Source organism: Coregonus lavaretus (assembly GCF_964263955.1).
Source record: "Coregonus lavaretus genome assembly, chromosome: 23".
Lineage (NCBI taxonomy): Eukaryota > Metazoa > Chordata > Actinopteri > Salmoniformes > Salmonidae > Coregonus > Coregonus lavaretus.
The window spans coordinates 191,472-216,059 of record NC_140010.1 but is presented as its reverse complement, the minus strand read 5'-3'; the positions used below and the strand labels follow the sequence as shown (position 1 = coordinate 216,059).

The 24,588-nt window shown below is 45.2% G+C and overlaps 1 protein-coding gene across 1 annotated transcript in view; it reads left to right on the top strand.

Annotated features, from left to right (window-relative positions):
• The first annotated feature begins 8,255 nt into the window (after positions 1-8,255).
• LOC311150845 (BAG family molecular chaperone regulator 1-like) overlaps positions 8,256-24,588 on the top strand; it is a 29,320-nt gene continuing 12,987 nt past the window's right edge. Inside the window, exons 1-2 of the mRNA XM_084188398.1 lie at positions 8,256-8,352; positions 9,237-9,362. Coding sequence (XP_084044524.1) covers positions 8,316-8,352; positions 9,237-9,362 — 163 coding nt within the window. The 5' untranslated portion in view covers positions 8,256-8,315. The remainder of the gene's footprint in view (positions 8,353-9,236; positions 9,363-24,588) is intronic.

The following is a 24,588-nucleotide window of genomic DNA, read 5'->3' as shown; positions in this document are numbered from 1 at the left end:
CGGTGGGCCAACTAACCAGCTCTACATGATGGACTGAACTCTATGGGCCAACTAACCAACTAACCAGCTCTACATGATGGACTGAACTCTATGGGCCAACTAACCAGTTCTACATGATGGATCTCTACTAACCTGGAAACACTTGTGGCATGTCTCTGGATAGCTCAATAAAGTGTCCTCTCAGGCAGTCAACACAGTACCGTGTCGCACACCACGAACACATGAATGTCTATAATATAATTATATAATAATCATACACTATATATACAAAAGTATGTGGACACCCCTTCAAATTAGTGGATTCGGCTATTTCAGCCACACCCTTGCTGACAGGTATATAAAATCAAGCACACAGCAATGCAATCTCCATAGACAAACATTGGCAGTAGAATGGCCTTACTGAAGAGCTCAGTGACTTTCAACGTGGCACCGTCATAGGATGCCACCTTTCCAACAAGTCAGTTCATCAGATTTCTGCCCTGCTAGAGCTGCCCCGGTCATCTGTAAGGGCTGTTACTGTGAAGTGGAAACGTCTCAGCCGCGAAGTTGAAGGCCACACAAGCTCACAGAACGGGACCGCTGAGTGCTGAAGCGCATAAAAATCGTCTGTCCTCGGTTACAACACTCGAGTTCCAAACTGCCTCTGGAAGCAACATCAGCACAATAACTGTTTGTCGGGAGCTTCATGAAATGGGTTTCCATGGCCGAGCAGCCGCACACAAGCCTAAGATCACCATGCGCAATGCCAAGCGTCGGCTGGAGTGGTGTAAAGCTCGCTGCCATTGGACTCTGGAGCAGTGGAAACATGTTCTCTGGAGTGATGAATCACACTTCACCATCTGGCAGTCCAACGGACGAATCTGGGTTTGGCGGATGCCAGGAGAACACTACCTGCCCCAATCAAATCAAAATGTATTTGTCACATACACGTGTTTAGAATATGTTTTAGCGAGTGTAGCGAAATGCTTGTGCTTCTAGCTCCGACAGTGCAGTAATATCTAACAATTTCACAACATATACCCAAAAAAGTAAGGAATGGGATTTAAGAATATTTTACATTTTACATTTTAGTAATTTAGCAGACGCTCTTATCTAGAGCGACTTACAGTTAGTGCATAAATTTTTCATACTGGCCCCCCGTGGAAATCGAACCCACAACCCTGGCGTTGCAAGCGCCATGCTCTACCAACTGAGCTACAGGAGGCTATAGAATATATACATATATGGACAAGCAATGACAGAGCGGCATGGACTAAGATACAGTAGAATATTATAGAACAGAATACAGTATATACATATGAGATGAGTAGTGCAAGATATGTAAACATTATTAAAGTGACTAGTGTTCCATTTCTTAAAGTGGCCAGTGATTTCAATAGGCAGCAGCAGCCTCTAATGTGCTAGTGATGGCTATTTAACATTCTGATGGCCTTGAGATAGAAGCTGTTTTTCATTCTCTCGGTCCCAGCTTTGATGCACCTGTGCAGACCTCGCCTTCTGGATGATAGCAGGGTGAACAGGCAGTGGCTCGGGTGGTTGATGTCCTTGATGATCTTTTTGGCCTTCTTGTGACATCGGGTGCTGTAGGTGTCTTGGAGGGCGGATAGTTTGCCCTCGGTAATGCGTTCGGCAGACCGCACCATCCTCTGGAGAGCCCTGCGGTTGTGGGCGGTGCAGTTGCCGTACCAGGCGGTGATACAGCCTGACAGGATGCTCTCAATTTGCATCTGTAAAAGTTTGTGAGGGTTTTAGGTGATAAGAAACATTTCTTCAGCCTCCTGAGGTTGAAGAGGCTCTGTTGCGCCTTCTTCACCACACTGTCTGTGCTTAAGTTTTCCACCTTCTCCACTGTGGTCCCGTTGGTGTGGACAGGGGGGTGCACCCTCTGCTGTTTCCTGAAGTCCACGATCATCTCCTTTGTTTTGTTGATGTTGAGTGAGAGGTTATTTTCCTGGCACCACACTCCCAGAGCCCTCACTTCCTCCCTGTAGGCGGTCTCGTCATTGTTGGTAATCAAGCCTACTACTGTTGTGTCGTCTGCAAACTTGATGATTGAGTTGGAGGCGTGCTTGGCCACGCAGTCATGGGTGAACAGGGAGTACAGGAGGGGGCTGAGCACGCACCCTTGTGGGGCCCCAGTGTTGAGGATCAGCGAAGTGGAGATGTTGTTTCCTACCTTCACCACCTGGGGGCGGCCCGTCAGGAAGTCCAGGACCCAGTTGCACAGGGCGGGGTTCAGACCCAGGGCCTCAAGATTAATGATGAGCTTGGAGGGTACTATGGTGTTGAATGCTGAGCAATAGTCAATGAACAGCATTCTTACATAGGTATTCCTCTTGTCCAGATGGGATAGGGCAGTGTGCAGTGTGATGGCAATTGCATCGTCTGTGGATCTATTGGGGCGGTAAGTGCCAACTGTAAAGTTTGGTGGGGGAGGAGGAATAATGGTCTGGGGCTGATTTTCATGGTTCGGGCTAGGCCCTTAGTTCCAGTGATGGGAAATCTTAATGCTACAGCATACAATGACATTCTAGACGATTCAGTGCTTCCAACTTTGTGGCAACAGTTTGGGGAAGGCCCTTTCCTGTTTCAGCATGACAATGCCCCCGTGCACAAAGCGAGGTCCATACAGAAATAGTTTGTCAAGATCGGTGTGGAAGAACTTGACTGGCCTGCAGACGTTAGTTCTAGTAGTTCTAGTTGATTATGACGTGACAACGAGGTAGGCTGTGTGTACCGGTTAGCGGTCATGATATGAAGGTTTGGATGTAGGCTGTGTGTAGCGGTTAGCGGTCATGATATGAAGGTTTGGATGTAGGCTGTCTGTAGCGGTTAGCGGTCATGATATGAAGGTTTGGATGTAGGCTGTGTGTACCGGTTAGCGGTCATGATATGAAGATTTGGATGTAGGCTGTGTGTAGCGGTTAGCGGTCATGATATGAAGATTTGGATGTGGGCTGTGTGTACCGGTTAGCGGTCATGATATGAAGATTTGGATGTAGGCTGTGTGTAGCGGTTAGCGGCCATGATATGAAGGTTTGGATGTGGGCTGTGTGTAGCGGTTAGCGGTCATGATATGAAGGTTTGGATGTAGGCTGTGTGTAGCAGTTAGCGGCCATGATATGAAGGTTTGGATGTAGGCTGTGTGTAGCGGTTAGCTGTCATGATATGAAGGTTTGGATGTAGGCTGTGTGTAGCGGTTAGCTGTCATGATATGAAGGTTTGGATGTAGGCTGTGTGTAGCGGTTAGCGGTCATGATATGAAGGTTTCACTTGGAAATGTTGTTTTTTGCCTGGTCACAGACAGCTGATGTGTTGTGCACTGAAGTCCACAAGAGAAGGGAAAGGTGAGAGGAGAGCGCGTAGAAATTATATATACAGGGCATTCTGAAAGGATTCAGACCCATTGACTTTTTCCACATTTTGTTACGTTACGGCCTTTTTCTAAAATTGATTACATATTTTTTTGCCCTCAATCTACACACAATACCCCATAATGACAAAGTGAAAACAGGTTTCTAGAAATGTTCGCAAATTTATAAAAATAAAAAAAATACAGAAATATCGTACTTACATAAGTTTTCAGACCTTCAGATGTTTCTACAACTTGATTGGAGTCCACCTGTGGTAACTTCAATTGATTGGACATGTTTTGGAAAGGCACACACCTATCTATATAAGGTCCCACAGTTGACAGTGCATGTCAGAGCAAAAACCAAGCCATGAGGTCAAAGGAATTGTCCGTAGATCTCCGAGACAGGATTGTGTCAAGGCACAGATCTGGGGAAGGGTACCAAAAAATGTCTGCAGCATTGAAGGTCCCCAAGAACACAGTGGCCTCCATCATTCTTAAATGGAAGAAGTTTGGAATCACCAAGACTCTTCCTAGAGCTGGCCACCTGGCCAAACTGAGCAATCGGGGGAGAAGGGCCTTTGTGAGGGAGGTGACCAAGAACCTGATGGTCACTGACAGAGCTCTAGAGTTCCTCTGTGGAGATGGGAGAACCTTCCAGAAGGACAACCATCTCTGCAGCACTCCACCAATCAGGCCTTTATGGTATAGTGGCCAGACGGAAGCCACTCTTCAGTAAAAGGCACATGACAGCCCGCTTGGAGTTTGCCAAAAGGCACCTAAAGACTCTCAGACCATGAGAAACAAGATTCTCTGGTCTGATGAAACCAAGATTGAACTATTTGGCCTGAATGCCAAGCGTCACGCCTGGAGGAAACCTGGCACCATCCCTACGGTGAAGTATGGTGGTGGCAGCATCATGTTGTGGGATGTTTTTCAGCTGCAGGGACTGGGAGACTAGTCAGGATCGAGGGAAAGATGAACGGAGCAAAGTACAGAGAGATCTTTGATAAAAACCTGTTCCAGAGCGCTCAGGACCTCAGACTGGGGCGAAGGTTCACCTTCCAACAGGACAACGACCCTAAGCACACAGCCAAGACAACGCAGGAATGGCTTCAGGACAAGTCTCTGAATGTCCTTGGGTGGCCCAGCCAGAGCCCAGACTTGAACCCAATCGAACATCTCTGAAGGGACCTGAAAATAGCTGTGCAGCGACGCTCCCCATCCAACCTGACAGAGCTTGACAAGATCTGCAGAGAAGAATGGGAGAAACTCCCCAAATACAGGTGTGCCAAGCTTGTAGCGTCATACCCAAGAAGACTCAAGGTTCTAATCGCTGCCAAAGGTGCTTCAACAAAGTACTGAGTAAAGGGTCTGAATACTTATGTAAAAGTAATATTTCCGTTTATATTTAATACATTTGCAAAAATCTCTACAAACCTGTTATTGCCTTGTCATTATGGGGTAGTATGTGTACATTGATGAGGAAAAAAATTATTATCTATTTTAGAATAAGGCTGTGACGTAACAAACTGTGGAAAAAGTCAAGGGGTCTGAATACTTTCTGAATGCACTCTACAACGAGCAAAGGGATCATGCTGTTAGTATGTGGCTGCTATGAAAGTGAACTATTTGCGTGTGATCAGGGGTGCATTCATTCCGCTGATTCTGTTAAAACGTTTCTTAAATGGAAGCAAACCGGACAAAATGGGGATAAAAATACCTGAATTTGTCCAATAGAAACTCTTGTTTGCAACTGTTGGACTAATGATTACATCCTAGATCAGCTAGATGCAGGCAAGTGTGTGCAAGGTGGTATTGAATGTGTCACTGTCTGTCACCTCGATTACTCTAATTTCTCTCGACATGTGCACCTACATTATAAACTTTCATTCATAGGCTAGGTTGTAGCAACCTCATGATAGGTACAGGGAACATTTGAGTATCATATAGTAGCCTAAACCTATTGATGTTAAATTGAGCTGGGTGAATGGAATATGAATGTTTGTTTTACACGATTGGAACTTTGGATTCCCTGTTCTGTGGTTGCTTTGGAAGCGTGTCTGACTACGGTATCACATACCTGTGGCCTCAAGGCAAGTTTGGAATTGGATTAAGAATTGCCTTCATAGGTACGTTGTTCGGTTTTTGTAGTAACAGGAAGTGCAAGAAGTCGGCCATCATGGCGCGGAGATCTGGGTACTGCCGCAGGTACGAGGCATGCTCCGCGTTCAACTCCTCCTGTAACACCATGTGTAACACAGGCCAGGTCATGTTGGAAACTTATGCCACGTTCAAAACAACTGGGAACTCTGAAAAATACCAGGTCAAATCATGACGTCAGTGATCTTCAGGTCAGAAAGTCGGAGCTGTAGAAAGAGGCCCGAGTTCCCGAGTTGGAATTCCCAGTTGGATGACCGTTCAAAACGTATTTTCCCAGTCGGAACTCGTTTTGTTCCGAGTTCCCAGTTGTCTTGAACTCACTGAAGTCTGAGATTTCCCAGTTCCGAAATCCCCGTTTTGAACGCTGCAATAGTGGTTTGAAAGTAAGGGGCTAGGCCAGAGTGAGAGTAATAATATAATATATAATATGCCATTTAGCAGACGCTTTTATCCAAAGCGACTTACAGTCATGCGTGCATACATTTTTGTGTATGGGTGGTCCCGGGGATCGAACCCACTACCTTGGCGTTACAAGCGCCGTGCTCTACCAGTTGAGCTACAGAGGACCACAGAGTAGGGGGTAGGGTGTAGGGAAAGACTAATGTCACCAAAGATTTTTATAACTCATTGTTCTATCTGCGATGTCACCTTTCTGTCCAGGAAATTGGAGTGCATCTGCATGTCCTCCTAACATACCAGAAGCTTCTTCCCAAACACTGGCACATGCACCCAAACATGTCAATAGGGGAGCACTCCTAGTAGTGTGTTTTGATGTCCTCTTACCTGTCAGGTAGGAAGTAGCAGTGCCAACACTGAGAGAGGTCTTTTAACCTGAGCCACTGAGCACTCAGCTATGGCCGGTCACCCCATACAGTTGATATAATTGAGAACCATCACGGCTGTTTTGTTTTTTTCATGTTACTGCTTTTTTATTATTATTAACTAGTGGTCAGGCGGCGCCCCACTGTCTGATATCGCGCGATTTCTTCTTCTGTGGGTTTCATGGCGGACTACAACCCCAAAAGGTGTATTGCCGTCACATTTACGTCATTTAGCAGATGCTCTTATCCAGAGCGACTTACAGTTAGTGCATATATTTTTCCCGTGGGAATCGAACCCACAACCCTAGCGTTGCCGCCACCAACTGGATGGGTTGAAACCAAAATAAGGTAAAAAGAAAATCCATACGTAATATGGAAACTAACTTAATCCACCCAAATAAAAATAGTACATTGACAAAACAAAACTCCCTCTTCTTCCTTCTTCCAGTTCTCCATATCTCCCTTCTTGGGCTCTAGGCCCTGAGGGGGTGGTACGGCTTGTGATAATATTCCATGTAACTCCTTCGCCGAGAAATCTTTCAGCCCCAGGAACCGCAATGATTTCTATCTTCCTGGACCTTCTCTCCACCTTGGCAGTGCTATTAATCACCATAGCTATAAAGGCCACAAAGTCCACCTTCTTAACCTTTAAAATGTCAGGATCCTGCTGGTGAAAGGCAACATTTTTTAAAGTCATTTTAGCAGACGCTCTTATCCAGAGCGACTTACAGTTAGTGAGTGCATACATTTTCATACTGGCCCCCCGTGGGAAACGAACCCACAACCCTGGCGTTGCAAGCGCCATGCTCTACCAACTGAGCTACAGGGGACTACCCCTGCAGCCTGCAGTGAAGGCCTATCCACCACCATGGACTCTTCAGGAGCACCATTCAAACCCTCAACCCTTTTAACAGCTGCTGCATATTAAATGCTCTGGACAGCCCTGACTTTGGCCACCTCATTCTCTTTCACCTTTGTGGGGCATTCGAAAGAAGTGGCTTCATGGTTCCCACCATAATTTTTTAAATTATTTTTTTATTTAACCTTTATTTAACCAGGTAAGCCAGTTGAGAACAAGTTCTCATTTATAACTGCGAATGTATAATTGCAGCATGTCACATTTTCATCACTTTTATAACACATGATATTATATTTTCCACAACTTCGGACATCTCGGCTTCTCCCTTCTGCAAACACTTGAAACATGACCAAAAGCTTTACAGTGATCACACTGCATTGGTCTTGGGATAAATGCTCTGACTCTGTAGTTAATATACCGTAACTGCACTTGAGTAGGGAGAGAGTCCATATCAAAAAACTAAACAGATAGACTTCACTTTTTCTTCATTCACCACATGATTCCCCCGATGTGCATCAATCACTCCAGGAATATTGTTTCTCTCTTCAACATCGACTTCCCACGAGACGCCAGATATAACCCCCTTGAGGGGTGCCCTGTTCCTAAGAGACACACATGACACTTCAAACTTATCAAATCAGGTGAGACGTAACACACCTTTCTTCTGATTCGCAGAAGCACAAAAATTCAAAACAAGCCTGCCTCTAGTGAACCTCACAGCCTTCACTCTACCAGTTTGGATATCTCAAATGGATTCTTCAAGATTGGTAATTCGATCAGCTGCTCCTCATTAACAAACCGTACTCCTACAAGATACATTCTCACCACTGTACACTACTTTGCTCCGTTTTCCATTATTTTGGACAATATTCAAATTCTCCTTGATTCTACCGCCATTAGATTCAGAATCCACTTCATCATCCGCTTCCGCCATCTTTTCTCGCGTGATTTCTGATGTTGGTTCTGTATGGGGTGGGATCGTGACGTCACGGCAATAGTAGAGGGAGGAGCGCCCTTCTCGAATCGGACAGGGGGCGGGGCGTCAGTTCAACCGCCAGTCGCCTCGGTGCTTCCCAACCGGAACCGTGGCCCCTTGGGTTTTCACTCATGCTACAGAGAAATGGCGGAGAATAATGTGACGGTGACTGTTGTTTACGGTAAAGTCAAACACATTGCTTTGAATGTTGTAGGTTGTTTAATGTATTTCACTCCGTAAAACGAAGACAAAGAGATGGTACTGGTAGTCGGATAGTCGGGGTCTGCAGGCTAGCTAGCTAGTTACACACAGCAGGAGGGATAGCTAGCTAGCTAGCTAGCTACATAGCTAGCCAAGTAGTTGTCAGATACGTAACTAGGTACTTTTAGAAATCCTGGTGTATTTACGTACACTAGCGTTGTTTTAAATTGTATTGGGTTGCACAAAAACAGATTTTGGGAAGCCAGATGTTAATGCCTCGTTCACATGCTAGACGGAACTAGGAAACTCCGAATATACATTTCCGAATTGCCTAGTTCCGACTGTCACGTGAACGCGGCATCAATACAATTACATTTACTGTCGGTGGGTAGGCAGGGCGGTTGGTCATTATAACGGAGGAATTTGAGACAAAATATCGTATTATTAAATACATTCCAAACGTGGGTCTGTTGTTCCTCTCTGCCTAACGTTACCTCATGTCAAAACAAAGTCCCCTACAAGTTATTAATTTTTTGTCCACATATGGTGCACGATTTTCATTTTGACATGAGGTAAACAGAGAGGAAGTGGATTTGGAAAGTCTGTTTAATAATATGATTCTTTTAGATATTTGTTCTCAAATTCCCCCCGGTCATAATGACAACCGTCCTGCCCAATGGCACAGTAAGTTGAAATGGAATTGTATTTAACATCTGGCTTCCCATGGACTGTTTTTGTGCAAACCAATACAATTGAAAGCAACGCTAGTGTATGTTGCTAAAAGCACCTATCGGATACTGAGCTGGCTAGCTAGCTAATGTCTCTGATGTAGCCACTATATAAAAGTAGCCACTATACATGCAGGTTCTACGAAACACAGCATCACGGTAACGGGGCTGGACGGGAACGAACCGATACTGAAGGACCTTTCTGATGCTCTCGTTCAGCTAACCGGGGTCCCGATACCGGCGCAGAAACTCATCTTTAAAGGTAGAGTAACAAATCAAAATGTTATGTTTCACATGCTTCGGAAACAACAGGTGTAGACTAACAGTGAAATGCTTACTTATGTGCCCTTCCTAACAATGCAAAGAGAAAAGAGAGATAATAGAGAAATAATGATATGAGGAATAAATCCACCATGGCTATATACACGGTACCAGTACCAAGTCCATGTGCAGGTGTACGAGGTGATTGAGGTAGATACATATAACTAGGGATCAAGTGACTAGGCACCAGGATAGATAAAACAGTAGCAAATCAAATTTTTGTTAACTTGCGCCTAATACAACAGTTGTAGACTTTACTGTGAAATGCTTACTTACGAGTCTTTCCCAACAATATTGAGTTAAAAAGTAAGAAAAATGAGCAAAATAAAAACAGGAAATAGTAACAGAAAATAACAACGCTAAATACAGTGCCTTGCTAAAGTATTCATCCCCCTTGGCGTTTTTCCTATTTTGTTGCATTACAACCTGTCATTTAAATTTATTTTTATTTGGATTTCATGTAATGGACATACACAAAATAGTCCAAATTGGTGAAGTGAAATGAAAAAAACTTGTTTCCCAAAAAAATAATGGAGAAGTGGTGCGTGCATATGTATTCACCCCCTTTGCTATGAAGCCCCTAAATAAGATCTGGTGCAACCAATTACCTTCAGAAGTCACATAATTAGTTCAATAAAGTCCACCTGTGTGCAATCTTAAGTGTCACATGATCTCAGTGTATATATACACACCTGTTCCGAAAGGCCCCAGAGTCTGCAACACCACTAAGCAAGGGGCACCACCAAGCAAGCGACACCATGAAGACCAAGGAGCTCTCCAAACAGGTCAGGGACAAAGTTGTGGAGAAGTACAGATCAGGGTTGGGTTATAAAAAAATATCAGAAACTTTGAACATCCCACGAAGCACCATCAAATCCATTATTAAAAAACAGAAATAATATGGCACCACAACAAACCTGCCAAGAGAGGGCTGCCCACCAAAACTCACAGACCAGGCAAGAGACAAAGGGTGGCTACTTTGAAAAATCTAAAATATATTTTGATTTGTTTAACACTTTTTTTGGTTACTACATGATTCCATATGTGTTGTTTCATAGTTTTGATGTCTTCACTATTATTCTACAATGTAGAAAATAGTAAAAAATAAAAACCCTTGAATGAGTAGGTGTCCACTTTTGACAGGTATTTTTTTTATTTCACCTTTATTTAACCAGGTAAGCCAGTTGAGAACAAGTTCTCATTTACAACTGCGACCTGGCCAAGATAAAGCAAAGCAGTGCGATAAAAACAACAACACAGAGTTACATATGGGGTAAACAAAACATAAAGTCAAAAATACAACAGAAAATATATATATACAGTGTGTGCAAATGTAGCAAGTTATGGAGGTAAGGCAATAAATAGGCCATAGTGCAAAAATAATTACAATTTAGTATTAACACTGGAATGATAGATGTGCAAGAGATGATGTGCAAATAGAGATACTGGGGTGCAAATGAGCAAAATAAAGAAAAATATGGGGATGAGGTAGTTGGGTGGGCTAATTTCAGATGGGCTGTGTACAGGTGCAGTGATCGGTAAGCTGCTCTGACAACTGATGCTTAAAGTTAGTGAGGGAGATAAGAGTCTCCAGCTTCAGAGATTTAAGGTGCTCTGACATGTATGTAGGAGCAAGACAATCAGGGTAGATAATAAACAGAGTAGCAGCAGCGCATGTGAAAATATGTCTGTGTGTGTGTTGAAGGGACAGTGTAGTGTGTGGGTAGAGTCCAGTCCAGTGTAGTGTATAGGTAGAGTCCAGTCCAGTGTGTGGGTAGAGTCCAGTCCAGTGTGTAGGTAGAGTCCAGTGTAGTGTAGTGTATAGGTAGAGTCCAGTCCAGTGTGTAGGTAGAGTCCAGTCCAGTGTGTGGGTAGAGTCCAGTCCAGTGTGTGTGGGTAGAGTCCAGTCCAGTGTAGTGTATAGGTAGAGTCCAGTCCAGTGTAGTGTATAGGTAGAGTCCAGTCCAGTGTAGTGTATAGGTAGAGTCCAGTCCAGTGTGTGGGTAGAGTCCAGTGTAGTGTATAGGTAGAGTCCAGTGTAGTGTATAGGTAGAGTCCAGTGTAGTGTATAGGTAGAGTCCAGTGTAGTGTATAGGTAGAGTCCAGTGTAGTGTATAGGTAGAGTCCAGTGTAGTGTATAGGTAGAGTCCAGTGTAGTGTATAGGTAGAGTCCAGTCCAGTGTAGTGTATAGGTAGAGTCCAGTCCAGTGTAGTGTATAGGTAGAGTCCAGTGTAGTGTATAGGTAGAGTCCAGTGTAGTGTATAGGTAGAGTCCAGTGTAGTGTATAGGTAGAGTCCAGTGTAGTGTATAGGTAGAGTCCAGTGTAGTGTATAGGTAGAGTCCAGTGTAGTGTATAGGTAGAGTCCAGTGTAGTGTATAGGTAGAGTCCAGTGTAGTGTATAGGTAGAGTCCAGTGTAGTGTATAGGTAGAGTCCAGTGTAGTGTATAGGTAGAGTCCAGTCCAGTGTAGTGTATAGGTAGAGTCCAGTCCAGTGTAGTGTATAGGTAGAGTCCAGTCCAGTGTAGTGTATAGGTAGAGTCCAGTCCAGTGTAGTGTATAGGTAGAGTCCAGTCCAGTGTAGTGTATAGGTAGAGTCCAGTCCAGTGTAGTGTATAGGTAGAGTCCAGTCCAGTGTAGTGTATAGGTAGAGTCCAGTGTAGTGTATAGGTAGAGTCCAGTGTAGTGTATAGGTAGAGTCCAGTCCAGTGTAGTGTATAGGTAGAGTCCAGTCCAGTGTAGTGTATAGGTAGAGTCCAGTGTAGTGTATAGGTAGAGTCCAGTCCAGTGTAGTGTATAGGTAGAGTCCAGTCCAGTGTAGTGTATAGGTAGAGTCCAGTCCAGTGTAGTGTATAGGTAGAGTCCAGTCCAGTGTAGTGTATAGGTAGAGTCCAGTCCAGTGTAGTGTATAGGTAGAGTCCAGTCCAGTGTAGTGTATAGGTAGAGTCCAGTCCAGTGTAGTGTATAGGTAGAGTCCAGTCCAGTGTAGTGTATAAGTAGAGTCCAGTCCAGTGTAGTGTATAGGTAGAGTCCAGTCCAGTGTAGTGTATAGGTAGAGTCCAGTGTAGTGTATAGGTAGAGTCCAGTGTAGTGTATAGGTAGAGTCCAGTCCAGTGTAGTGTATAGGTAGAGTCCAGTCCAGTGTAGTGTATAGGTAGAGTCCAGTCCAGTGTAGTGTATAGGTAGAGTCCAGTGTAGTGTGTAGGTAGAGTCCAGTGTAGTGTAGTATATAGGTAGAGTCCAGTGTAGTGTATAGGTAGAGTCCAGTGTAGTATGTAGGTAGAGTCCAGTGTAGTGTATAGGTAGAGTCCAGTGTAGTGTATAGGTAGAGTCCAGTGTAGTGTATAGGTAGAGTCCAGTGTAGTGTATAGGTAGAGTCCAGTGTAGTGTATAGGTAGAGTCCAGTGTAGTGTATAGGTAGAGTCCAGTGTAGTGTATAGGTAGAGTCCAGTGTAGTGTATGGGTAGAGTCCAGTGTAGTGTGTGGGTAGAGTCCAGTGTAGTGTTTAGGTAGAGTCCAGTGTAGTGTATAGGTAGAGTCCAGTGTAGTGTATAGGTAGAGTCCAGTGTAGTGTATAGGTAGAGTCCAGTGTAGTGTGTAGGTAGAGTCCAGTGTAGTGTGTAGGTAGAGTCCAGTGTAGTGTATAGGTAGAGTCCAGTGTAGTGTATAGGTAGAGTCCAGTGTAGTGTATAGGTAGAGTCCAGTCCAGTGTAGTGTATAGGTAGAGTCCAGTGTAGAGTCCAGTGTAGTGTATAGGTAGAGTCCAGTGTAGTGTATAGGTAGAGTCCAGTGTAGTGTATAGGTAGAGTCCAGTGTAGTGTATAGGTAGAGTCCAGTGTAGTGTATAGGTAGAGTCCAGTCCAGTGTAGTGTATAGGTAGAGTCCAGTGTAGTGTGTGGGTAGAGTCCAGTCCAGTGTAGTGTATAGGTAGAGTCCAGTGTAGTGTATAGGTAGAGTCCAGTCCAGTGTAGTGTATAGGTAGAGTCCAGTGTAGTGTGTGGGTAGAGTCCAGTCCAGTGTAGTGTGTGGGTAGAGTCCAGTCCAGTGTAGTGTATAGGTAGAGTCCAGTGTAGTGTATAGGTAGAGTCCAGTGTAGTGTATAGGTAGAGTCCAGTGTAGTGTGTAGGTAGAGTCCAGTGTAGTGTATAGGTAGAGTCCAGTCCAGTGTAGTGTATAGGTAGAGTCCAGTCCAGTGTAGTGTATAGGTAGAGTCCAGTGTAGTGTATAGGTAGAGTCCAGTGTAGTGTAGTGTATAGGTAGAGTCCAGTGTAGTGTAGTGTGTAGGTAGAGTCCAGTGTAGTGTATAGGTAGAGTCCAGTGTAGTGTGTAGGTAGAGTCCAGTGTAGTGTATAGGTAGAGTCCAGTGTAGTGTGTAGGTAGAGTCCAGTGTAGTGTGTAGGTAGAGTCCAGTGTAGTGTATAGGTAGAGTCCAGTGTAGTGTGTAGGTAGAGTCCAGTGTAGTGTGTAGGTAGAGTCCAGTGTAGTGTGTAGGTAGAGTCCAGTGTAGTGTGTAGGTAGAGTCCAGTGTAGTGTATAGGTAGAGTCCAGTCCAGTGTAGTGTATAGGTAGAGTCCAGTCCAGTGTATAGGTAGAGTCCAGTGTAGTGTATAGGTAGAGTCCAGTGTAGTGTGTAGGTAGAGTCCAGTGTAGTGTGTAGGTAGAGTCCAGTCCAGTGTAGTGTGTAGGTAGAGTCCAGTCCAGTGTAGTGTATAGGTAGAGTCCAGTGTAGTGTATAGGTAGAGTCCAGTGTAGTGTATAGGTAGAGTCCATTGTAGTGTATAGGTAGAGTCCAGTCCAGTGTAGTGAATAGGTAGAGTCCAGTGTAGTGTATAGGTAGAGTCCAGTGTAGTGTATAGGTAGAGTCCAGTGTAGTGTATAGGTAGAGTCCAGTCCAGTGTAGTGTATAGGTAGAGTCCAGTCCAGTGTAGTGTATAGGTAGAGTCCAGTGTAGTGTATAGGTAGAGTCCAGTCCAGTGTAGTGTATAGGTAGAGTCCAGTGTAGTGTATAGGTAGAGTCCAGTGTAGTGTATAGGTAGAGTCCAGTGTAGTGTATAGGTAGAGTCCAGTGTAGTGTATAGGTAGAGTCCAATGTAGTGTGTAGGTAGAGTCCAGTGTAGTGTATAGGTAGAGTCCAGTGTAGTGTATAGGTAGAGTCCAGTGTAGTGTATAGGTAGAGTCCAGTGTAGTGTAGTGTATAGGTAGAGTCCAGTGTAGTGTGTAGGTAGAGTCCAGTCCAGTGTAGTGTATAGGTAGAGTCCAGTGTAGTGTATAGGTAGAGTCCAGTCCAGTGTAGTGTATAGGTAGAGTCCAGTCCAGTGTAGTGTATAGGTAGAGTCCAGTGTAGTGTATAGGTAGAGTCCAGTGTAGTGTGTGGGTAGAGTCCAGTGTAGTGTATAGGTAGAGTCCAGTGTAGTGTATAGGTAGAGTCCAGTGTAGTGTATAGGTAGAGTCCAGTCCAGTGTAGTGTATAGGTAGAGTCCAGTGAGTGTATAGGTAGAGTCCAGTGTAGTGTATAGGTAGAGTCCAGTGTAGTGTATAGGTAGAGTCCAGTGTAGTGTATAGGTAGAGTCCAGTCCAGTGTAGTGTATAGGTAGAGTCCAGTGAGTGTATAGGTAGAGTCCAGTGTAGTGTATAGGTAGAGTCCAGTGTAGTGTATAGGTAGAGTCCAGTGTAGTGTATAGGTAGAGTCCAGTCCAGTGTGTAGGTAGAGTCCGGTCCAGTGTGTAGGTAGAGTCCAGTGTAGTGTGTAGGTAGAGTCCAGTGTAGTGTATAGGTAGAGTCCAGTGTAGTGTGTAGGTAGAGTCCAGTGTAGTGTATAGGTAGAGTCCAGTGTAGTGTATAGGTAGAGTCCAGTGTAGTGTATAGGTAGAGTCCAGTCCAGTGTGTAGGTAGAGTCCAGTATAGTGTATAGGTAGAGTCCAGTGTAGTGTATAGGTAGAGTCCAGTCCAGTGTAGTGTATAGGTAGAGTCCAGTCCAGTGTAGTGTATAGGTAGAGTCCAGTGTAGTGTAGTGTGTAGGTAGAGTCCAGTGTAGTGTATAGGTAGAGTCCAGTGTAGTGTATAGGTAGAGTCCAGTGTAGTGTGTAGGTAGAGTCCAGTGTAGTGTATAGGTAGAGTCCAGTGTAGTGTATAGGTAGAGTCCAGTGTAGTGTATAGGTAGAGTCCAGTGTAGTGTGTAGGTAGAGTCCAGTGTAGTGTATAGGTAGTGTATAGGTAGAGTCCAGTGTAGTGTATAGGTAGAGTCCAGTGTAGTGTATAGGTAGAGTCCAGTGTAGTGTATAGGTAGAGTCCAGTGTAGTGTATAGGTAGAGTCCAGTGTAGTGTATAGGTAGAGTCCAGTGTAGTGTATAGGTAGAGTCCAGTGTAGTGTGTAGGTAGAGTCCAGTGTAGTGTATAGGTAGAGTCCAGTGTAGTGTATAGGTAGAGTCCAGTGTAGTGTAGTGTATAGGTAGATTCCAGTGTAGTGTATAGGTAGAGTCCAGTGTAGTGTATAGGTAGAGTCCAGTCCAGTGTAGTGTATAGGTAGAGTCCAGTGTAGTGTATAGGTAGAGTCCAGTGTAGTGTATAGGTAGAGTCCAGTGTAGTGTATAGGTAGAGTCCAGTGTAGTGTATAGGTAGAGTCCAGTGTAGTGTATAGGTAGAGTCCAGTGTAGTGTGTAGGTAGAGTCCAGTGTAGTGTATAGGTAGAGTCCAGTGTAGTATATAGGTAGAGTCCAGTGTAGTGTATAGGTAGAGTCCAGTGTAGTGTATAGGTAGAGTCCAGTGTAGTGTATAGGTAGAGTCCAGTGTAGTGTGTAGGTAGAGTCCAGTGTAGTGTATAGGTAGAGTCCAGTGTAGTGTATAGGTAGAGTCCAGTGTAGTGTATAGGTAGAGTCCAGTGTAGTGTATAGGTAGAGTCCAGTGTAGTGTATAGGTAGAGTCCAGTGTAGTGTATAGGTAGAGTCCAGTGTAGTGTATAGGTAGAGTCCAGTGTAGTGTATAGGTAGAGTCCAGTGTAGTGTATAGGTAGAGTCCAGTGTAGTGTATAGGTAGAGTCCAGTGTAGTGTATAGGTAGAGTCCAGTGTAGTGTATAGGTAGAGTCCAGTGTAGTATATAGGTAGAGTCCAGTGTAGTGTGTGGGTAGAGTCCAGTGTAGTGTATGGGTAGAGTCCAGTGTAGTGTGTGGGTAGAGTCCAGTGTAGTGTATAGGTAGAGTCCAGTGTAGTGTATAGGTAGAGTCCAGTGTAGTGTATAGGTAGAGTCCAGTGTAGTGTATAGGTAGAGTCCAGTGTAGTGTATAGGTAGAGTCCAGTGTAGTGTATAGGTAGAGTCCAGTGTAGTGTATAGGTAGAGTCCAGTGTAGTGTATAGGTAGAGTCCAGTGTAGTGTATAGGTAGAGTCCAGTGTAGTGTATAGGTAGAGTCCAGTGTAGTGTATAGGTAGAGTCCAGTGTAGTGTATAGGTAGAGTCCAGTCCAGTGTAGTGTATAGGTAGAGTCCAGTGTAGTGTATAGGTAGAGTCTAGTGTAGTGTATAGGTAGAGTCCAGTGTAGTGTATAGGTAGAGTCCAGTGTAGTGTGTAGGTAGAGTCCAGTCCAGTGTAGTGTGTAGGTAGAGTCCAGTCCAGTGTAGTGTATAGGTAGAGTCCAGTGTAGTGTATAGGTAGAGTCCAGTGTAGTGTATAGGTAGAGTCCAGTGTAGTGTATAGGTAGAGTCCAGTCCAGTGTAGTGTATAGGTAGAGTCCAGTGTAGTGTATAGGTAGAGTCCAGTGTAGTGTATAGGTAGAGTCCAGTCCAGTGTAGTGTATAGGTAGAGTCCAGTCCAGTGTAGTGTATAGGTAGAGTCCAGTGTAGTGTATAGGTAGAGTCCAGTCCAGTGTAGTGTATAGGTAGAGTCCAGTGTAGTGTATAGGTAGAGTCCAGTGTAGTGTATAGGTAGAGTCCAGTGTAGTGTATAGGTAGAGTCCAGTGTAGTGTATAGGTAGAGTCCAGTGTAGTGTATAGGTAGAGTCCAATGTAGTGTGTAGGTAGAGTCCAGTGTAGTGTATAGGTAGAGTCCAGTGTAGTGTATAGGTAGAGTCCAGTGTAGTGTATAGGTAGAGTCCAGTGTAGTGTATAGGTAGAGTCCAGCCCAGTGTAGTGTATAGGTAGAGTCCAGTGTAGTGTGTAGGTAGAGTCCAGTCCAGTGTAGTGTATAGGTAGAGTCCAGTGTAGTGTATAGGTAGAGTCCAGTCCAGTGTAGTGTATAGGTAGAGTCCAGTCCAGTGTAGTGTATAGGTAGAGTCCAGTGTAGTGTATAGGTAGAGTCCAGTGTAGTGTATAGGTAGAGTCCAGTCCAGTGTAGTGTATAGGTAGAGTCCAGTGAGTGTATAGGTAGAGTCCAGTGTAGTGTATAGGTAGAGTCCAGTGTAGTGTATAGGTAGAGTCCAGTGTAGTGTATAGGTAGAGTCCAGTCCAGTGTAGTGTATAGGTAGAGTCCAGTCCAGTGTAGTGTATAGGTAGAGTCCAGTCCAGTGTAGTGTATAGGTAGAGTCCAGTCCAGTGTAGTGTATAGGTAGAGTCCAGTGTAGTGTATAGGTAGAGTCCAGTGTAGTGTATAGGTAGAGTCCAGTGTAGTGTATAGGTAGAGTCCAGTCCAGTGTGTAGGTAGAGTCCGGTCCAGTGTGTAGGTAGAGTCCAGTGTAGTGTGTAGGTAGAGTCCAGTGTAGTGTATAGGTAGAGTCCAGTGTAGTGTGTAGGTAGAGTCCAGTGTAGTGTATAGGTAGAGTCCAGTGTAGTGTATAGGTAGAGTCCAGTGTAGTGTATAGGTAGAGTCCAGTCCAGTGTGTAGGTAGAGTCCAGTGTAGAGTCCAGTGTAGTGTATAGGTAGAGTCCAGTCCAGTGTAGTGTATAGGTAGAGTCCAGTGTAGTGTAGTGTGTAGGTAGAGTCCAGTGTAGTGTATAGGTAGAGTCCAGTGTAGTGTATAGGTAGAGTCCAGTGTAGTGTGTAGGTAGAGTCCAGTGTAGTGTGTAGGTAGAGTCCAGTGTAGTGTATAGGTAGAGTCCAGTGTAGTGTATAGGTAGAGTCCAGTGTAGTGTATAGGTAGAGTCCAGTGTAGTGTGTAGGTAGAGTCCAGTGTAGTGTATAGGTAGTGTATAGGTAGAGTCCAGTGTAGTGTATAGGTAGAGTCCAGTGTAGTGTATAGGTAGAGTCCAGTGTAGTGTATAGGTAGAGTCCAGTGTAGTGTAGTGTATAGGTAGATTCCAGTGTAGTGTATAGGTAGAGTCCAGTGTAGTGTATAGGTAGAGTCCAGTCCAGTGTAGTGTATAGGTAGAGTCCAGTGTAGTGTATAGGTAGAGTCCAGTGTAGTGTATAGGTAGAGTCCAGTGTAGTGTATAGGTAGAGTCCAGTGTAGTGTATAGGTAGAGTCCAGTGTAGTGTGTAGGTAGAGTCCAGTGTAGTGTGTAGGTAGAGTCCAGTGTAGTGTATAGGTAGAGTCCAGTGTAGTATATAGGTAGAGTCCAGTGTAGTGTATAGGTAGAGTCCAGTGTAGTGTATAGGTAGAGTCCAGTGTAGTGTGTAGGTAGAGTCCAGTGTAGTGTGTAGGTAGAGTCCAGTGTAGTGTGTAGGTAGAGTCCAGTGTAGTGTGTAGGTAGAGTCCAGTGTAGTGTGTAGGTAGAGTCCAGTGTAGTGTATAGGTAGAGTCCAGTGTAGTGTATAGGTAGAGTCCAGTGTAGTGTATAGGTAGAGTCCAGTGTAGTATATAGGTAGAGTCCAGTGTAGTGTATAGGTAGAGTCCAGTGTAGTGTATGGGTAGAGTCCAGTGTAGTGTGTGGGTAGAGTCCAGTGTAGTGTATAGGTAGAGTCCAGTGTAGTGTATAGGTAGAGTCCAGTGTAGTGTATAGGTAGAGTCCAGTGTAGTATATAGGTAGAGTCCAGTGTAGTGTATAGGTAGAGTCCAGTGTAGTGTATAGGTAGAGTCCAGTGTAGTGTATAGGTAGAGTCCAGTGTAGTGTATAGGTAGAGTCCAGTGTAGTGTATAGGTAGAGTCCAGTGTAGTGTATAGGTAGAGTCCAGTGTAGTGTATAGGTAGAGTCCAGTCCAGTGTAGTGTATAGGTAGAGTCCAGTGTAGTGTATAGGTAGAGTCTAGTGTAGTGTATAGGTAGAGTCCAGTGTAGTGTATAGGTAGAGTCCAGTGTAGTGTATAGGTAGAGTCCAGTCCAGTGAGTGTATAGGTAGAGTCCAGTCCAGTGTAGTGTATAGGTAGAGTCCAGTGTAGTGTATAGGTAGAGTCCAGTGAGTGTGTGGGTAGAGTCCAGTGTAGTGTATAGGTAGAGTCCAGTACAGTGTAGTGTATAGGTAGAGTCCAGTGTAGTGTATAGGTAGAGTCCAGTGTAGTGTGTGGGTAGAGTCCGGTCCAGTGTAGTGTATAGGTAGAGTCCAGTGTAGTGTATAGGTAGAGTCCAGTGAGTGTGTGGGTAGAGTCCAGTGTAGTGTATAGGTAGAGTCCAGTGTAGTGTATAGGTAGAGTCCAGTGTAGTGTGTAGGTAGAGTCCAGTGTAGTGTATAGGTAGAGTCCAGTCCAGTGTAGTGTATAGGTAGAGTCCAGTCCAGTGTAGTGTATAGGTAGAGTCCAGTCCAGTGTAGTGTATAGGTAGAGTCCAGTGTAGTGTATAGGTAGAGTCCAGTCCAGTGTAGTGTATAGGTAGAGTCCAGTCCAGTGTAGTGTATAGGTAGAGTCCAGTCCAGTGTAGTGTATAGGTAGAGTCCAGTCCAGTGTATAGGTAGAGTCCAGTGTAGTGTATAGGTAGAGTCCAGTCCAGTGTAGTGTATAGGTAGAGTCCAGTGTAGTGTATAGGTAGAGTCCAGTGTAGTGTATAGGTAGAGTCCAGTGTAGTGTATAGGTAGAGTCCAGTGTAGTGTGTAGGTAGAGTCCAGTGTAGTGTATAGGTAGAGTCCAGTCCAGTGTAGTGTATAGGTAGAGTCCAGTCCAGTGTAGTGTATAGGTAGAGTCCAGTCCAGTGTAGTGTATAGGTAGAGTCCAGTGTAGTGTATAGGTAGAGTCCAGTGTAGTGTATAGGTAGAGTCCAGTGTAGTGTATAGGTAGAGTCCAGTGTAGTGTATAGGTAGAGTCCAGTGTAGTGTATAGGTAGAGTCCAGTCCAGTGTAGTGTATAGGTAGAGTCCAGTGTAGTGTATAGGTAGAGTCTAGTGTAGTGTATAGGTAGAGTCCAGTGTAGTGTATAGGTAGAGTCCAGTCTAGTGTATAGGTAGAGTCCAGTCCAGTGAGTGTATAGGTAGAGTCCAGTCCAGTGTAGTGTATAGGTAGAGTCCAGTGTAGTGTATAGGTAGAGTCCAGTGAGTGTGTGGGTAGAGTCCAGTGTAGTGTATAGGTAGAGTCCAGTACAGTGTAGTGTATAGGTAGAGTCCAGTGTAGTGTATAGGTAGAGTCCAGTGTAGTGTGTGGGTAGAGTCCGGTCCAGTGTAGTGTATAGGTAGAGTCCAGTGTAGTGTATAGGTAGAGTCCAGTGAGTGTGTGGGTAGAGTCCAGTGTAGTGTATAGGTAGAGTCCAGTGTAGTGTATAGGTAGAGTCCAGTGAGTGTGTGGGTAGAGTCCAGTGTAGTGTATAGGTAGAGTCCAGTGTAGTGTATAGGTAGAGTCCAGTGAGTGTGTGGGTAGAGTCCAGTGTAGTGTATAGGTAGAGTCCAGTGTAGTGTATAGGTAGAGTCCAGTGTAGTGTGTAGGTAGAGTCCAGTGTAGTGTATAGGTAGATTCCAGTCCAGTGTAGTGTATAGGTAGAGTCCAGTGTAGTGTATAGGTAGAGTCCAGTGTAGTGTATAGGTAGAGTCCAGTGTAGTGTATAGGTAGAGTCCAGTCCAGTGAGTGTGTAGGTAGAGTCCAGTCCAGTGTAGTGTATAGGTAGAGTCCAGTGTAGTGTATAGGTAGAGTCCAGTCCAGTGTAGTGTATAGGTAGAGTCCAGTCCAGTGTAGTGTATAGGTAGAGTCCAGTCCAGTGTAGTGTATAGGTAGAGTCCAGTCCAGTCCAGTGTATAGGTAGAGTCCAGTGTAGTGTATAGGTAGAGTCCAGTCCAGTGTAGTGTATAGGTAGAGTCCAGTGTAGTGTATAGGTAGAGTCCAGTGTAGTGTGTAGGTAGAGTCCAGTGTAGTGTATAGGTAGAGTCCAGTCCAGTGTAGTGTATAGGTAGAGTCCAGTCCAGTGTAGTGTATAGGTAGAGTCCAGTCCAGTGTAGTGTATACGTAGAGTCCAGTCCAGTCCAGTGTATAGGTAGAGTCCAGTGTAGTGTATAGGTAGAGTCCAGTCCAGTGTAGTGTATAGGTAGAGTCCAGTGTAGTGTATAGGTAGAGTCCAGTGTAGTGTGTAGGTAGAGTCCAGTGTAGTGTATAGGTAGAGTCCAGTCCAGTGTAGTGTATAGGTAGAGTCCAGTCCAGTGTAGTGTATAGGTAGAGTCCAGTCCAGTGTAGTGTATAGGTAGAGTCCAGTGTAGTGTATAGGTAGAGTCCAGTCCAGTGTAGTGTATAGGTAGAGTCCAGTCCAGTGTAGTGTATAGGTAGAGTCCAGTCCAGTGTAGTGTATAGGTAGAGTCCAGTCCAGTGTAGTGTATAGGTAGAGTCCAGTCCAGTGTAGTGTATAGGTAGAGTCCAGTGTAGTGTATAGGTAGAGTCCAGTGTAGTGTATAGGTAGAGTCCAGTGTAGTGTATAGGTAGAGTCCAGTGTAGTGTATAGGTAGAGTCCAGTGTAGTGTGTAGGTAGAGTCCAGTGTAGTGTATAGGTAGAGTCCAGTCCAGTGTAGTGTATAGGTAGAGTCCAGTCCAGTGTAGTGTATAGGTAGAGTCCAGTCCAGTGTAGTGTATAGGTAGAGTCCAGTGAGTGTATAGGTAGAGTCCAGTGTAGTGTATAGGTAGAGTCCAGTGTGTAGGTAGAGTCCAGTCCAGTGTGTAGGTAGAGTCCAGTGAGTGTGTGGGTAGAGTCCAGTGAGTGTGTGGGTAGAGTCCAGTGAGTGTGTGGGTAGAGTCCAGTGTAGTGTGTAAAGAGCCGGTGCAAGAGAGTCAGTGCAACAACAAAGAGGGGGTCAATACAAATAGTCCAGGTAGCCATTTGATTAACTGTTCAGCAGTCTTATGGCTTGGGGGTGGAAGCTTTTCAGGAGCCTTTTGGTCCCAGACTTGGCGCTCCGGTACCGCTTGCCATGCTATAGAAGAGAGAACAGTCAATGATTTGGGTGACTGCGGTCTTTGACCATTTTTAGGGCCTTCCTTTGACACCACCTGGTATAGAGGTCCTGGGTGGCAGGGAGCTCGGCCCAAGTGATGTGCTGGCCGTACACACTATCCTCTTTAACTCCTTACGGTTGGATGCCAAGCAGTTGCCGTACCAAGCGATGATGCAGCCAGTCAAGATGCTCTCAATGGTGCAGCTGTATAACTTCTTGAGGATCTGAGGGCCCATGCCACATCTTTTCAGCCTCCTGAGGGGGAAGAGGAGTTGTCGTGCCTTCTTCACGACTGTGTTGGTGTGTTTGGACCATGATGGGTCCTTAGTGATGTGGACACCGAGGAACTTGAAGCTCTCGACCCGCTCCACTACAGCCATCGATCTATGTGAATGGGAGCGTGCTCGGCCATCCATTTCCTATAGTCAAAGATTAGCTCCTTTGTCTTGCTCTCATTGAGGGAGAGGTTGTTGTCCTGGCACCACACTGCCAGGTCTCTGACCTCCTCCCTATAGGCTGTCTTATCGTCGTCGGTGATCAGGCCTACCGCCGTTGGGTTGTCGGCAAACTTGATGATGGTGTTGGAGCCGTGCGCGGCCACGCAGTCGTGGGTGAACAGGGAGTACAGGATGGCACTAAGCACACACCACTGAGGGGCCCCCGTGTTGTGGGTCAGCGTGGTGGATGTGCTGTGGGCTATCCTCACCATCTGGGTGCGGCTCGTCAGGAAGTCCAGGATCCAGTTGCAAAGGAATGTGTTCAGTCCCAGGGTCCTGAGCTTAGTGATGAGCTTGGAGGGCACTATGGCGTTGAATGCTGAGCTGTAGTCAATGAACAGCATTCTCACGTAGGTGTTCCTTTTGTCCAGGTGGGAAAGTGCAGTGTGGAGTGCAATCTGTGAATCTGTTGGGGAGGTATGCGACTTGGAGTGTGGGTCCAGGGTGTCTGGGATGATGGTGTTGATGTACTTAAAGCCTTTAGCCGTATCCTTATTCTACTCCTTCTCTGTTCCTCTGGTGATGTAGAGGTTAACCCAGGCCCTGTAGCCCCCAGTATCACTCCTACTCCCCAGGCGCCTTGGTTTCTTGCACGTTAACATCCGAAGCCTCCTTCCTAAGTTTGAGTTATTCACTGCGTTAGCACACTCCGCCAACCCTGATGTTCTAGCAGAGTCTGAATCCTGGCTTAGGAAGGCCACCAAAAATTCTGAAATTTCCATCCCCAACTACAACATTTTCCATCTCGATAGAACTGCCAAAGGGGGTGGGGTTGCAATCTACTGTAGAGATAGCCTGCAGAGCTCTATCGTACTATCCAGGTCTGTGCCCAAACAGTTTGAGCTTCTACTTTTAAAAATCAACCTTTCCAGAAATAAGTCTCTCACTGTTGCCGCTTGCTACAGACCCCCCTCAGCCCTGAGCTGTGCCCTGGACACCATATGTGAACTGATTGCCCCCCATCTATCCTCAGAGTTCGTACTGCTTGGTGACCTAAACTGGGATATGCTTAACACCCCGGCCAACCTACAATCTAAATTATCAAGGAACCTACCAGGTACAACCCTAAATCTGTAAACATGGGCACCCTCATAGATATCATCCTGACAAATGTACCCTCTAAATACACCTCCACTGTCTTCAACAAGGATCTCAACGATCACTGCCTTATTGCCTGCGTCCATAATGGGTCCGCGGTCAAACGACCACCCCTCATCACTGTCAAACGCTCCCTAAAACACTTTAGCGAGCAGGCCTTTCTAATTGACCTGGCCCGGGTATCCTGGATGGATATTGACCTCATTCCGTCAGTAGAGGATGCCTGGTTGTTCTTTAAAAGTGCTTTCCTCTCAATCTTAAATAAGCATGCCCCATTCAAAAAATTCAGAACTAAGAACATATATAGCCCCTGGTTCTCCTCAGACATGACTGCCCTTGACCAGCACAAAAACATCCTGTGGTGTACTGCATTAGCATCGA